Source organism: Thamnophis sirtalis, unplaced genomic scaffold, assembly GCF_051295495.1.
Source record: "Thamnophis sirtalis isolate CommonGarterSnake01/CBP01778 unplaced genomic scaffold, rThaSir2_p1.2 scaffold_5, whole genome shotgun sequence".
NCBI classification, from domain to species: Eukaryota; Metazoa; Chordata; class Lepidosauria; order Squamata; family Natricidae; genus Thamnophis; species Thamnophis sirtalis.
The window spans coordinates 45,219,810-45,236,309 of record NW_028261385.1 but is presented as its reverse complement, the minus strand read 5'-3'; the positions used below and the strand labels follow the sequence as shown (position 1 = coordinate 45,236,309).

The 16,500-nt window shown below is 40.5% G+C and overlaps 1 protein-coding gene across 4 annotated transcripts in view; it reads right to left on the bottom strand.

Annotated features, from left to right (window-relative positions):
- RGMB (repulsive guidance molecule BMP co-receptor b) overlaps positions 1–15,704 on the bottom strand; it is a 31,854-nt gene extending 16,150 nt beyond the window's left edge. Inside the window, exons 1-4 of one of the 4 annotated variants that reach the window (XM_014070827.2) lie at positions 15,676–15,704; positions 13,917–14,006; positions 8,228–8,460; positions 1,279–1,787 (exon numbers count right to left, since the gene is read on the bottom strand). In XM_014070827.2, coding sequence (XP_013926302.2) covers positions 1,279–1,787; positions 8,228–8,460; positions 13,917–13,924 — 750 coding nt within the window. In that variant the 5' untranslated portion in view covers positions 13,925–14,006; positions 15,676–15,704. Of the gene's footprint in view, positions 1–1,278; positions 1,788–7,264; positions 7,625–8,227; positions 8,461–13,916; positions 14,500–15,200; positions 15,395–15,675 lie in introns of those variants that run through there. The other 3 variants (XM_014070828.2, XM_014070829.2, XM_014070831.2) reach the window with 3 other exon arrangements.
- Between the last annotated feature and the right edge of the window lie 796 nt (positions 15,705–16,500).

The window sequence follows — 16,500 nt, the reverse complement described above, 5'->3', positions numbered from 1 at the left end:
TAGATTGGATAAAAAACAATTCCCATTGTTCACAATCTTCCTTGAACTGCAAACAAAGGTTCATGCATTACTAATGTTTCAGTTGGAGTGTTCATTTTAAAGATAAAATTATTATTTTTGACTGCCCAGCCTTTTGTTGTGCCCCTTCTCTCCTTTGGAGCTAATGGTGGTAAACCTGTTGAACACAGTTCTAAAATACCTGAGTGTTAAATCTGCACATAAAACATGTCATTTGAATATCTCTTGTACAGACTTGTTTAGGCATGTCACCTGAATAAATACACTGGATTAAAACATATTCAGAATCAGGTACATGTATAACGTATCACACACTGCATGAGTAACATTCTCACAGATAAATGACTAAAGGAACAAGCAATCAACCTTTTATTACTTATTTTGTCAATACATGTATAAAAGATCCTTCTGACTTATCATGTGTGAAAGTAATGCATCACCCTTCACATCGAAACCTTATTTCTAGTGCCTTACATCCTTCACCATTTTCTATTGAGCAGTTTTCTTCAACAAAGCATTCTGCAGTTCTATAGCAAATGTGCATTTCATTTATCAGGGAAAGCGCATAAGTGTTTTGCCAACACATGATCACAGCCTGGCTAACTATGAAATTCTGGGACTTGAAATCTGAATAACCACCAAGAATTTCACAAATGCATGTCCAAAATTCCATACTCAGGAACCACTACCCACACTAAGCCAACTTAAAGTGAACCAAGCCAGCAGTTTTATGTCCAGTATTACAGTTACCCAAAATCCAGGCAAATTTCACCTTGACCACAATTGAGCCTGGAATTATTTTGAAGGCCATCTCTTTCCACCTTTCAAATTATTCAAATTTTGAAGGCCATCCCTCTCACCTCTCCATGTCCTACCCACATGCATGACCAAGGCCACTCTGTAACCCTTCCCCTCCTATTACACTGTTCTTCAAAATGTGAACAGATATTGACCACCAAAATCCTGTCCATGAAAATTCTGAAAGCAAACACAAAAATTTGAGTACTTACTCTCCAAAATTGTATACACACTAGTACCTTAAGAACAAACTTTTTCAAATCAGTTGCAAATTGTAGTTGAAGGGCTGGCCAACTATGCATTTTTTAGTTGCCAAGAATCAATTCATTTTTCTCACTGGCAATAGATTGTACACCACAAGAGTTATTAGTTTCAGGTATTATGAAAAAAAATGTTAATCTTCACAACATTTCTGAGCTTCTGAAGCTAGGTGATAAAGATATCATTTGACACAAAGCATACCTTATTTGTTGCAGTAGCACTGGATCCTGGGACCACAGGAACATTTGTCACTTGCACTGATAGATAGTTGTTGTCTATCAGTGGCCAAGCTCCTTCCACTTTGCATGTCTGAAAATGATCCTTAAAGGTCCGTAGATGGGGATCTCCAAACAAGCCACAAAAAAAGTAAGTAGGGGGAATCTGCTCTCCTCCGTGATAATCTCTGGTTGCCTGACGGCCACTGTAATTGCAAGGATCATGAACAACTTCAGGATTAGTAGAGGATGTTGGACCATCTTTAGAACAGTTTCTCTGGCTCATGAGATCACCAATCCCCAACACAGCAGAGTGATAGACCAGGTTGCCACGGCAGACTTTGGAATTGCGCTGGGTACAAGCAGAATAGGCCCGGAGGGCTTTGCAAAACTCCACATCAAAGCTATCAATGGCTGAGTTCAGGTGAGACGTTAGGGATACAAAGTCTGTAGTGCACTTCTGGATTCGACATGGTGTCTGCAGCTGACAATCACCTGGGCAGAAGATTGAACAAGGAAATATTAGCATTTGATATAATTAACTTCTTTGAGAAAAGACCCCAAACCCCTTTAACACAATAAAGTGTCACTGAAGGCGTGACGACGTACAAATTTAATAAATTATCACCATCTATGCAGGACCCTAAGTGCATATATAATAGCCATTTGTTTTACACACTAGCACATTCCAAAAGAAGGCAACCTTGACCTCTTACGGATATTCAAAAATAAATCCTATCAATTACTGAAGAAATTCTTCCTAATAAAAGACAAGTAGGAATATATCCTTAATCTATGTTCAATATCCCTCCTAACTGTTGGACAATCAGATAATCTAGAACAGGGGTATCAAACACAAGGCCCATGGGCCAAATCTGGCCCACGGGGCAATCCTGGAAAATGTAAGGAGCCAACCCGCATTGCCCTGCCTACCCATGCGTTTTTGGCCCAGTCTACCCAATGCGAACAGGAAACATGCCAGCAGTTTGGGGAGTGGTGTCAAGATGGCCATACCCATCCAGTCAGCCATGCCCAGGGAGTGGAGTCAAGCTGGCAATGTCCACCCAGTTGCCCCCCCCCCAGTTGCCAATGACCACCAGCCCCCCCCCCCCGATCAACCAAAGCCCTGATGCGACCTTCAATGAAATTGAGTTTGACACCCCTGATCTAGAATGATTTTGTCTGATCCTGAATATATCCGATTGGAACCAGTTTCCCATCACATGTGTTTTTTAGTAAACAAGTTTAACAGTATATTCAAAAGTATTGTTTTTTTTAAAAAAAATAAGCCTTTAATACAGCATCTAACTGACCCCAAATATTTTTTTTTTGGGGGGGGGGAAGGACATGACTGTAATCGTAGAAGAGGTATAAAGGGTTTTACAGTGTTTTATCAGCACACAATCTTTATTTGTACTTCCTTTAACAGCCACACCAAGTTTATTCTTTGAAACATAGAGCTTTTTAGGAGTCTGTACTGCTTCACTAAATATTTACAATTCAATTCAATTTTTAAATTAATCAAAAAATGCAAGATGTTACTAGCTTCTATTTATCTGTATTACAGAAATATTCAGTGACAATAAAAAACTTTTTTTTAAAAAAATCCTCCAATCTCTCTCTATGTAATTCACTAACACACACCTTTTCAGCTGAAGCCTTCTATTATAGGTGAATGCCCTAGCACAAGACTACTGAATGACATATCTTCAGTTTCCCCAATTCTAGAAATATTTTCCAATATATTAATTTCCAATCAGCACAAGTGTTTATCAAATCCACTCAAAATTATTTTGTTTTAAAAAAATATCTTAAAGCAATACCAAGAACAGTAAGGATACAGTTTGATCCCCAAATGAAGTACTCTTTCTATAAATGTCAGGGGAGATTTATGTTGAGAAAATCAGTGAAAGAGAATTCAGAACTCTGTTCAAGAAAAAAGGGACTAAAAGCTTGTTCAACTCTGGCTGGCTGGAGTTCCTGTCTTAAGTACCAATTTTAAACCAACAGGCTTCAGGGCACTTAAAAACTTTTCTATCATCCCTTCATATTTCAGTAACTGTCTATAATACCTTACCTTGATAGCATTTACATTGCAATACTTAAATTGAAAAGTAAGGTTCATTTTGTCTAAATTCCAGCCTTGTATAATTACAATGAAAATGACTACTCATATTATTTGCATTGTCCACATTTGATATCCACTATATAGACAGCATGTGGGTTCGGTCGCGCAGTGGTTAAAGACTGACAGCCTGGTTCAAGATCTGAGTGCTGCAGAACAGGGTGAGCTCCCGTTTGGAAGCATGCAAAAGCGAGTAAATAAATAGGTACCACTTCAGTGGAAAGTTAACAGTGTTCCATGCTCCTTGGCATATACTCATGTTGGCCACATGATCATGGAAATGTCTTTGGACATTGCTAACTCTCTTGGCTAAGAAACAGAGATGAGTACCATCCCCTACCTAGAGTTGGAAATGACTGGACAGGGGAAACGTTTACCTTTGTATAGTTAGTAAAGTCTAATTAATTCATTCATAATAGATTTATGATGGAGTGAGAACCAAGCACATAGGTGACAAAACACATAGTTTGTTGCATTTATTGTCTCATATTTTTAAAGTAAATTGCTCTAATAAGAATTACTATGAATCTATGTACCAACGATACTATTAATTCCTTCTCCACTCTTCAGTCTTGTTCAACTCTTGGCAACCTTATAGGTAAGTTATCTCCATACTACCTTGTCAAGCATAGCTTCTTTCAGTTGTTAAATGTTCATCTTTATATCAGCTTTGATGGTTTCAAGCCAGTGAGTTCTTTACCTGACCCTCCTTGTTGATCCACTAACCATTACTAGTATAATTTGACTTCCCCAGTTGAATTTGCACCTATGACATGGCCAAAGTAAATCAAGAAATACTGTTGTGATTTTGGCTTCTAGAGAAGTTTCTGCTTTTATGCAATTTAGCACCTCTATGTTGGTTGTTCTGGCTGTCCATGGTATATGCAGTAATTTATATCAGTACCACAGTTCAAAGTACAATTCTTCAATCAGCCGTTCTTAGTGTCCAACTCTCACATACATATATCATTATAGGGAAGACTATTGCTCTAATTATCTCTGCTTTTCCAGATCTTATTCATGTTAACCATTGTAGTGTGGCCTATGGTTATAAAATTCATTTGATTTCAGGAGTAGAACTGCCATTGTGAACTTTTTGATCCAAGGAAAATAAATTCTCAAACTAATACAATTTCTTCTTTGTTGATTTTTAACATCTCATGTCCTTCATTATCTTTGTTTACCTGAAGTTAAGACTCAACCCTACTTTTTCACTTTCACCTTTGATTTTCCAGAGCAGTTTTTCCAGGTCTTATTTTCAGCCAATAGTTTGATATGCATGCCTCAAACTATTTATGGTTCTTCCTCCAATCTTCACTCCGAACGAATGCAGTTCCATGTCTAATTTCTGCAGGATCACTTCATGATACAGAGTCAACAAAAAAGGTGATAAAATACATCCCTGTCTAACTTCCTTACTGGTCCTCAACCAATCTGTGTCCTCACTTCCCATTTTTCAGAAAAAAAGCTAAATATATTTAGCTTATGAATATGCTATTCTGTGACCATGATAAAAGTTTGATTAGTTTATGTATTTACTAAGAAATATTCAGTAATGAAGCAAAAACACTGTTTTGGAATTTTTAGTCATCTAAGACCTGTGGACACCAACCAGTGGTCCAGTTTCGGCGGTCCACAGAGAAATCTTTGCATTTCTCTGGATGAGCCTAGCCGAGGTTTCCTACGCCGCTCCCGCTTCAGTGCTTTGACTCACAGAGATAGAATGGGGTCCTTCAGGCAGTTAGCTTGGCCGCCTGTTAGCAGAGAGAAGTGCCCGGGGTTAACCCTATCTTTGCTGTCCATTGCGGACTCTAGATCAGCTCTCTGCAAATTCGTCTCGCGAGGAGCGCTTGCTGAAACGGCCAAAAAGTTGGAGACCCCTGATCTACACTATATAATGGGCAAAGGAATACTGATAATATATAATTATATTAACTGAACTGAAATTGAAATGAACTTATGTTTACATTTAACAGGCCTTCTGATGATATCCCCTGAGATTCATGCAGCAGCTAGCAAAAAAAGAGTACTGTACCAATTTGGGGTTGGGTAGATTTGCTTTAAGTTTATTTAGTAATTGAAAAATTCATTATATTTACACTAGGTTTATTTCCAAACTGTAATCAAAATATCAAAGACCAATTTGGAGATACTCATGGATGACACATATTTTGAACAAAAATGATGACAAAGTCAAAGATGGCAAGTTATTTTCTATCAAGCTAAATACCCTAACTCCTAGATTTACTTTTATTTACCCCCATTTTTAATTGTGGTTTCCCCAGCCATGTGATTGTTTCCAAACTCATATTAAACTCAAAAAGGCACATGGAAATAGAATTCTTGATAAAGTTATTTTATAACTTGGAGGGGGGGGGGGAATTGTTGCTCAGGTTGAAAATGGAGTAAATGGATACTTTGGTTAAAATGTGAAAGTTGAAGGCTGTAGTTCAGGGGTGTCGAACTGGTGGCCCACGGGCCAGAGGCATCACGTGCAAGCCACGCCCACCCCTGCTCCACAAATGTAAAAAATAGCACAAAACGTCAAGTGGCAAGTTTGAAACCTCTGCTATAGTGCCATACTTTTTTTTCAAATCTCCTACAATCCCATAACTGAACCACCATGCAACTGTAGATAAATTGTTAGGTTTGCTTCTACAATTGCATTTGAATGTTTTTCTCTAACCAAACTATACAACAGAATATATCAAGAAATTAAGAAAAGTTCTATTCAGAACAAACTGCACCCATGGTTATCATACTCCTCACCTTCATTTTATAAAAATATGATATGCAGGATGCATTTTTTGTCTATCACTCTAAATCATAGACTAAGAAATCCAATTTCATATCCAACTTTTCACAAAAGCAACACTCATGTTCACCAACACAGCTAGATTAATTTGTATTCCCAATCCTTCTTATTTGAGCCTGATTTAATTTCCCAGTTCACAAATAAAGTCATGGCAAAGGACTCAAATTCATTTGATGGAACTTTTATACTTTTTCAGAAGCCAAGGCACATTGACTGAATTGAATGTCTGTCATTAAAAAGACATATGCATGCAATGTAGTAGTGTAATGTGACCTCAGATATTTTAGTTCAATATTATTTAAATAATGTTTAAATTTATCCTTCACAAAGAATCCAGATGTATATGTTAAACAGTGTTTCCTATTCTGATTTCCAAGCCACTTGAACAGCTTATAGAAACACCTACATAGCTAACATTTATCTGCTCAGAGTTTGTTATAAGATGGGTGTCTATGTTTTAAATATATAGACACCTAAATACCAAGTTTCCTGTTGGTCACAAATACTAAAAAAGGGAGTGGGAGGATAGGCTGTATTCCTACAATAAATTAAATTATAAGACATGAATTGCAAATTACAAATGTCAGAAGAGCACTGTTTCCGATTTTCATAAAGCTTATTTAAATAATATGTATTACTAGCACACACTTCCTGACCTTTGGCTATCATAAACTAACACTGCTTTTCTCCTGGGGAAAAAATAAGGAAGGCTAAGCTAATCCATCCAAACTAAATGTTAATATTTTCAAAATATTAACACTTACTCTATGGCTGAATGGCTAAATACAGTCATAGATTTTGAAACGACTTTTTTACTGCACGGTTCTTGTTCTTCATCTTGCTGAAGAAGTACAACTACCATACCAGATGTTTGGTAATCTTTTGCACTATATATAAACATTTTGATCCCCCCCCCATTTTGTTCTGAACAACTATCAATTTTGTCTTTGAAACGCTGCAACCGATCAATCTTTATTCACAGAGAACAAGAGACAAAAATTATACCACGCTCAGATCTCTATCCGTACTAACCCGATGAGGTTACCATAAGCCTTCTTTAACCTGGTACTTCGCCAGTTGTTTTGCAACTGTTAAACTCTCAGAATATCACTGGGAAAAAGACTGGTTCGTCCTCTCCCACAAAGCTACCTCGCATAAACAGACGGACAAACTTCATCAAAACATTTTCAGAAGCCAGGCTGTATTAGAAAATATGCAGGATTCCAGCCGCCAGAAGCAAATCGGTGTTAAAGCTCCCGTAGTAGAGGCTGGAAGGACGCCTTTCAACACCGCGATTGCTTCGGTTTTCCCTCCCGAGATCCTCTACTGGCGGCGGCGGGGGCAGCAACAGCACATCACGGGAGCCGAGACACTCTTCCTGCCCGCGGAGGGAGCGGCAGCAAGAAGAGAAACCCGATCCCAGCTCCCACTCAGTAAACACCAAAGGGAGGGAGGGCCCAGAGCCAATCAAACCCCGACGCAGCCGCCGCCCCCCTCCCCAGAACCCGGCCGACTCTGCGCCGCGGACGCCGAAGCCCCTTTTTAAAAAGAGACGGGCAAAGGGGCAATTTTTGCATAGCCGGGAAGGCCCTTGAGCGATTCCCCGGATTTGTAGATCAAAACAAAGGCGATTTTTTTTTTAAATTCTAGCAGGCGCAACAAGCCTTGAATGATCCAAACTCTCCCCCTCCCCCCTTTTTCTTCCAAAGTGGATTGTTCCAAACTTCAGCCAGGCGGATTCCGCGTCGCTCCTAGCGACAGACTTTCTTCTAAAAAGTTTACTTTTTAAAATATTTTCCAATACAATTACGGGTTTTTTTCCCCTCCATAAGAACCAAAAAAGTCGAAATACCGACTTTTGACCGCCGAGGCATCCCTCCGCCTCCCCCCCCCCATGTCACTTCGTGGCCCATTTGCTTCCAAATCCCCCTTCAGACCACCCCGAATCTTCCCTTCCTCCCCCCCCCCTCGAAAAGGGGCAGCGGCGGTTATTACCTGCGTGTAGGAGCAGCCCGAGGCTGAGCAGCACGGCGAGGGCGGCCGAAGGCGGGGGGCGCGATTGACGACCGGGGCGGCGTTGCTGCTCCTCAACCTCGGCGGCGGCGATGGCGCAGAAAGGGGCCGCTGTCCCCATGCCCGTCCATGCAGCTCTTTGGGATTCCGGCGGGGTGGCGGGGCTGGGGCATGAGCCGGAGCACGGGCTTCCTTCGCGCTTCCTTTTTTTCCTCCTTGCAGATTAACCCCACGGTGGAAAGAGGCCGCCAGGCCACGCAAGGGAAGAAGGGCCCAGAAGGGGCGGCATCGCGGAGAGGCAACAAGGGAAGTAAGCGTTGAGAGAGAGACACACACACAAAAGCAGTTGAGAAGGAATCCGGATGCAAAAGGGGAAAACAACACACACGAGGAGATCGGTCGGTCGAGAACGTCCTAGCTACTCCATGAGCGGCGGCCGCAGAGGCTGACCGCGAATCATGGGCCACCCCGTCCGGCCCACTGGAAACAATCTCGGCTCCGCACACGCTCCGCGCTCCCACCCCCGCGAGCTCGAGGCTCCTCCTGGCACGCTCCCGTTGGCTCAGCGGGGCCGTCCAATTAAAACAAAGGCAGGCCTCTGGAGGAGGAGAAGGCGGCCGGAACTTGCAGAGCCGCCTCAACTGGCAGCTTGGAGGGGGAGAGGATCCGTTGTGCTCCGCCTTTTTTAAATTAATTGTGGAACACAACACCAAGGGAAAAAAAGATTGACGGTATAGAGCAGAGACCTTCAAACTTGGCAACTTTAAGACTTGTGGACTTCAATTCCCAGAATTCTCCAGCCAGCAATTCTGGGAGTTGAACTCCACAAGTGTTAAAGTTGCCAGGTTTGGAGACCCCCGGTATAGAGGAGCATGCTAGACAACTTAAAAAATCGTTAAACGGATCTTTCTGTCAAAGCACCCGTGGTCGGCAGTGCTGAAAAGACCTTGGACGTAGTTGTGGGCAGTGCTCTTAAATAAAAAAAAAGAAATGCAGAAGGTCGGCCAATAAAGCGCTGGCCTCTGAGGCTTGGGGGGGGAGGGGGAAATCATGTGATTTAACTCATTTTTTTCGCGCGGTAACGAAACTACACAATTCAGACAGAACTCTTTAAATAGAAGGCATGGAAAGCTTTCATTGCAATTCGGGATACTCAAGTCTGCAGACCGTGCGGTTGGTTGCGTGTAGTAGTGGGATTGTTGGGGGTGGGGGCGTGTTGATCGGATGCCTTTCAAATACACAAACGATCAGTAGTAATAATTTGGCGCCCCTAATTTATGAGCAATAGGCTTGTTTTTCTTTTTAATTCAGTGAGTACTTCATGAACCATTAGTTTGACGTGCTGGTTTTTAATTAAGAAAAGCACAGTTAGAAGTGACTCCCATTATTCTGCATGATGCAAGATCTTTTGTTCATAATTAAAATTGCAGCATTCCTATTGTTCAAGAACTCACTACGTGGGGTTGTAATCTATTTTTTATGCGGATATAATTGAGCTATTAGAGCAAGCCTGTTTTAATCAGTCGCAGAGGGTAACAAAAATTACATGACTTGTATAATGTGGCTTATCATTAGCCAAATATCTACTTTCAATTTATGATAATTCTCAGGAAATAGTAAACCTTGCAATTTAGCCAACTTTAAAGTGGCTTAAACAAGTTAATTGAGAACCAATCTGCTGTGGTGGTGAAGGCACTAGGCTGGTGACAGGGAGTTCTAGTCCTGCCTGAGGCCTAAAAAACCAGCTATCTGCTCTTGGGGCGCTCACACTCAGCTCCAGGAAGAAAGCAATGGCAAATTACTTCTGAAATCTGGCCAAGAAAAGCTGCATTGGTTAGTCCAGTCAACTACAGTCAGCAACTGACCCCAAGGCACCCAAAAAGGTTAAACTGAAAGTAACTACGGTAATCTGAATTTTAAAAATGATTTCCTTAGGGGTGTTAGAATGGTGGCTAGTAAAAAAGGAGTTACTGAAATAAGTTTAGAGTTTTGAGAGCAACTTTTTTTTCACCAGTAATTAAACTGATACTAGTCAGAAGCACAATGAATTTGTAAAGAAGCAAACTATTTCTTTATCAGTAAATGTAAAATTGAATCTAATCTTCATGAATCATCTTGATGCTTGCATACATCTTTCTTTTTAGCAACTCATTGTATTCTTTAAGATATACAAGCAGTGGGTTAATTTTCCCATTCCCCTCAAGTTATAGAATCTTTTTTGAGATACTTGCTATGCAAAAAATGGAGCTGAATTTGCACCTGCATGCCTCAGTTGTAAGAAAAAGTACTTGAGTATCTTTGAAGTAAAATTTATAAGAGCAGTATCTCAGCACTTTGTAAAAAAAAAAGTAGTACTTTGAAACAGTTATGTGCAATATCTGGCAATTTTTTCTTCAAGTAAATGAGCAATTTAAAAAATCATACTTTAGCTTAATTATGAAATAATTTATTCTAAATTATTATAACTGAAGCCACAGTATATGAATCACTATTTGTACATTGGACATAAAATAGCTTCTGCTAAAGTTTATTCAGAATTTCACCCCACTGAATCCAATAGGATTGATTCCATAATAAAGGTATAAGATGTACTTTCAATTACATGTTCAAGCTAAGTTTATGTTGCATTGACATCAAAATTAATGTGAAAAAACATCAATTCTTAGAAAAATTGCTTGCACTAGTCAGTATTTAACCCTGAAAGAGCAGTCCGGTCACATATTCCAGAGAGCCAGTTCATTTTATTTGTTGCCCACAACTGGAATCCTTGTAAAAGGCTCCTTAGTCTGTATCTTTTCTTTATGCAAGGTCACAGGTAAAGCAACTTTTGTCACTGCTTATCTGAATACAAAGCTCTATAAAGTCTTGGCTTAATATAAATAGATAGGGATATGAATGCATGAATGTGCAACACTCAAATATGCATGCCAGAGACTTTGGTATCTTGCAGTTGAAGTTACTTCTAGTGTTCAAGGTGATAACCTAAACATATTCCACTTTAAACAGGTGTTTCATATCCACAGCTGAGTTTGTTAGTAATGCTTTTGTTTAGCAAGTATTCATTGGAGGCCTGCTTGAATCTTGGGATTGGCTAGTATTTTTAAAAAACTAATAAAATAAAAGTGGGTGTGGCTGGGCTACGATTGTCCCTAGGAAATCCCTATAACTCTGGCAAGGCGAGGTGCAGGCTGAGGCAGAAGATGATTTGGTTTTGCTTTATAATGTGCATAATCTTAGTCTATGTGTAAATCAATTTATGTACACTGTACAGAATTGTAAACTTCAAACTAATTTATCATATACAGACAACTATTTGGGGTTTATTCATATGTTTTGTCTGAATCCTGGTTATCTGTTGTGATTCTAGTTGCAATAAAGAATGAGTACCTCTTCCTTGTGTGTGAGTTCATCTAATACTTATTCATTGGATATTATTTTTATCAATACAAAGGTAACATTTTCTACTTTAAAAGATTTTAGGGAAAAGTCATATATTACAATATATAAATCAAGCATTCAATAGACAAAACATTTCAAGGACAGTAATAGTTCAATGGTATCAATGGTTTCAGCAATGAACATTTTTGTATGAATTCTGTGATAATGCTTACACTAGTTTATAAGATGGATTTCCTTGTACAGTTAATAAATTAATGTAAATGCATTATTACTGGAAGCAAATTCCACATGAAGAAACCTGTATGAGCTGAGATTTCCTATGCTACACTGTACTGCACAACAGTCTTCATACTGTAGAGGGCATTCTTGAGTTATTGTAAACATTGTGAAACATTACTGCTTTCACTTTAAAAAAAACCTACATGTCATCAAAAAGGCTTTACAGTATTGATCAACTGTAAATGAAGAAAATACTGAATTTGATACATTTCATTTACATATTTTGCAATTACAGAATATGACCATAATATTCTGATATTAATGTTAACCCCCAATAGGACTTTTTGCCATTGAAATACTTTGATGTGTTGAACTGTTACTTTTGACAGGTGGTATTTAATTTTTGAAATGCTAGCATATTGAAAGTGATTGACAAATTTCAAAGTGTGTAAAAATTCAACAGAAACATTAGCTGTAAAAAAAATTCACTATCGGGTTCTATTCTTGCTCCTTTGTTCTGTTTACTATTAATGCATAATTGCCACAATTATTGTAAAATCTACTAACTTAGATGCCTTTAAGGGGGTGGGTATGTGTACATGTCAGATCCTGAAAGTAAGCTAGTACTTCTGAAGACACAATGTTACTTCCAGATTGGGGACAGCATATCTCTAAATGCATGTTGCAGAAGCAAAGTAACAGGAAAGAGGAATGTCTATTTTCTGCTTGTGAGCATCCTAAAGTTTTTTATATGACTACTATGAGCAACAAAATGCTAGATTAAGATAGGTTTGCTCTAATCAGCAGGGATATTTTTGTAATGCTAACAGTTTAGCAATAAGACGACCATTAGGTGCCAAAGTCAATTATGTTCTACATAACTTAGTTGAAAGAAAATGTTAGCACTTACATTCTAACTAATGAAGGAAGTCTTAATAAAACAGTGGTTTACTCTCCTGTGAGCTATGACTAAAATGTATGCATTTCATTGTTTGGGTGTGGCCAAGACTTTGAGAAAACACAATGATGTCACAAACATTTTTTCTGCTTACTAATATGCTTATATAACATCTTATTTTGTTCAGTAATGGATCATCCATTTTTACAAATGATTAGGAACACTCAATTATTTATTTTTTATAGATTAACTTCCAGATGCCTAGAACATAGATAATTTATTTTGAAATAAATCCTGTTTGTTTCAGCAACTTTACTTTTAAATACTATTTCAAGTTTTTGAAAAGTGGGATAAGTTTTAATATTTTTATTGTGAATAGATTATACTGAAATGTTAAGGGTTTCATTTGGAGTTAAGCTGTTTAAGGGATCCTTTTAAATTTAAAATAATTGTAATGCACACACACATATATAAGTGCAATGTTCTAGTTTGCCCTACAACAATTTGGAAGATTGGGTTCAAATAATGTCTGATCCAAAGTTAGCCAGTGGACTCCCCATTCCTTAATCATTGTCTCCCGTCCCCCTCAAAAAAAAACCTGAATGTTTTCTGATTTAATCAAACTGGAGTGAACATGCTATTTTTATTCTATGGATATTTCCTTAGGAACAAGATCTACTGAATACAGACTACTGGACTTGCCAGTAAAAATACATAGAATTTGTTAAATTTCTTATTAGAAAAGGGATCTCTACAAATCCTACATAAAGTGAGAAAGAAAACAGAATTGAACCATCACTGCACATAGCTAAATACATATGCAAGGCACATTAGGAGTTTCAAAACAATCTGTGATTTTATTTTCCAACCTGCTCCATTATCAGTTTAACAGACACACCATTTAATTCCCATGTGTTGAAATTCTTGCCAAGACAAATATCTTTGAAAGTTGATTAAGGAGCTGGTGTTTGGGAAAGGAAGGCAACTAGAGAAATGGAGCTCCAAACTGGTTACTTCAGGGTAAGGCTAGCTGCCCTTTATAGCTCCTGCCATTGCCATTGTTTTGCTCTTCCACCCTACTAAGAAAATATCAGTGTGCATGCACACACATAAAAAGTGCTGAATAAATCTGCCTTGAAATACTTGGCTACTTACATCATCATCTTTAACTCTTCCTGTGCTGAGTAGATTGTGGAGCGTGTTATACTTGCATGGAAGAGGACAGGACACTTGGTAAGTCAGGACCTGATCCGCAATCACAAAGACAAACAGAAGATGAAAATTAAGATGCAGCAGCAATATGGTCCTTTTTTCACGGCCAAAGGGAAAAATAGGGGAGGGGGGTTTGCAGCCAGGAACTGGAAAAATGCAGAGTAGCAGGTGCAAAAAGCATTTGGGAGCTGCTGGCCAGCAGGGGAAACAATTCACTTCCTGCCCATTTATCTCAGGAAACCAGCACCCTTGCCTTGCTGAAACAAAATTAACCTCTCACTAACCAGGCAGCATTAAGAGATTTGCAGGTCCTTAATATATCTCAAGACAGCTCTCTTCCATTCTGACTTTCCTTTTCTTTAAAATGTGGGCAAGACATGAATGCCTCTCCATGCAGAGACTGCCCAAACTGGAAGATCAGTTCTGAAATTGCCAAGGGCATCACACACTGCTTATCTTACTAAAAAAAGACCCACAATCCAAGTCTTATGACACCTTAAATAGAAGAAAAAGGGTTATTTCAATCAACTAAAAATCTGAGAAGGTTCACTTGGTGCTTTTTAAATTCCAGCATAAAAAGCCAGACAAAAATAAACTATATTACCATTGATTCCCCCCCCCCAAAAAAACCGATCTCATATTATTTTCTACTTCCAAGACAAAGTCATGTATTTATCCATTTACTGTACACTGTGTATGATCAGCTTGTATTAAGACCTATTTTGTTTAGAACAGCCTACAGAATCAGCCCTCTTTGACTGATTCCATTCAAATCCTACACACATTTTATTTGGAAAAACCTCCTGTGACATTTTTGGAAATCCCTACTTCCAAGTAAAGGTAGATTCAGATCGGGCGATTAGATTATTCTGCAGTGCTCTCCTTAAAAATCTGCTGCGGGAAAAGGGATCTGGAGATCGCATCGGAGGGACTTTGCCCACAACTTCATTCTCGGCAAAAGCAAAGCTTAGTTCAGGAGAACGAAAGAAACCGCGAAAACAACCAGCCTTCTTCCAACTGAAATCCACACTCGTTCATCTGAGCCACACGGTTTCTTGGCGATGACATCCAAAGAAATGGAAAGCGGCTGGCTTCGAAGTAAATTCTCATAGCCCCCCACCCACACCCCTCCAATTTCTCATTAAAAATTAATAGTCTGCCGCTACTTCATATTGTGTTGCGAGAAGGGGAGCGGGCCCGCCTTTTCGTAAACGTAGTTATCTTTACCGAAGTCCTGCTTCAACAGACTATTCCGTTCGTCGAGGAGAAACCCGCCGCAGACGAGGCAGACTAGTAGATCGGTTCCGCCTTGTCCTTCAGGGTAGCTTTCCTCAGGTGAAAGCGGCCATCCTTCCGTAAGTGAGGCTTCAGGAGCACGCTTCGGATCCCGGCTCGGGTCTCCGGCGGCCTCAAGTGCAGCTGCGTTCATTCCCGGGCGGCGGACGTGCGGGACTGAGCCAGGCAGCTGCGCTCAGTTTTTGCGCTGGATGCCTTGCTTTTCCCGCCGGCGCGCCAGCTCCAGGTGTTGGCTTTGCCCAAGGCGGATTCCCGCCACCGCGCCTTCCCAGGAGCCCGATCCCCTCTCCCGCTTCCAAACTTAAAGAAAAGCCGGTGAAAAAAGCAAAAAAAGAAACAACCCCAAACCCCGCGGTTTTTCTCCTCCTCTTCCCCGCCCCAGCGGCGACCAAACAAAACCACTCACCGCAAGCATCGCCTCGTTAGTTTCTCGCCGAAGTTCTCTCCCCCACCCCGCACTCTCTCCCGCCCCAGTAGAGCCGCCCGTCACAACAGGAGCGCACAGTGGTGAAGACGCCTCCTCCCGCTCTCTGATACCAAGGCGCGGAGGGATGCCTCCTGCGCCGCGTGGCCGGCGAACGGCCGCGATTCCGTCGTCGCAAAGCGCGACAGATCCTCTTCGCTTGGTTTGAGTTTTGACACAAAAGGGGAGGGGAGGAAGGGAGGGGGAGGCTCTGTCGTTTCGTGAAGCAAACAAGGAGCGGGAGCGAAACGCACGTGGGCTCGGAGCTGCTTGAGGAGCGCAGGGAGACTTCGACCTGGCTCGCAGCCGCCCCTCAACGCTTCCCCCCTCCCCGACCGAAACTCCCACAATGTTACCCGCACATCTGGACCATTGAAAGATGATCCTTTCCGATGGGGGGAAATGTTTTTTTTCCTGCCGTCTTTTCAACATGCTCTCTTTTCTTTCTCTTTGCCTTCACTTCCCACGAGTTCACAGTGCAGTTCATCTTATTCTCTCCCCTCTCCCATTACTTTCTAAAGGTAAAGGTTCCCCTCGCATATATGTGCTAGTCGTTCCCAACTCTAGGGGGCAGTGCTCATCTCCGCTTCAAAGCCGAAGAGCCAAGGTGTCTCCATGGTCATGTGACCGGGAAGGTAAAAGTGTTCCTATTTTTTCTACTTGCATTTTTCCATGCCTTTGAACTGTTAGGTTGGCAGAAGCTGGGACAAGTAACGGGTGCTCACTACGTTATGCGGCACTAGGGATTCCAACCGCCCGACCTTTCTG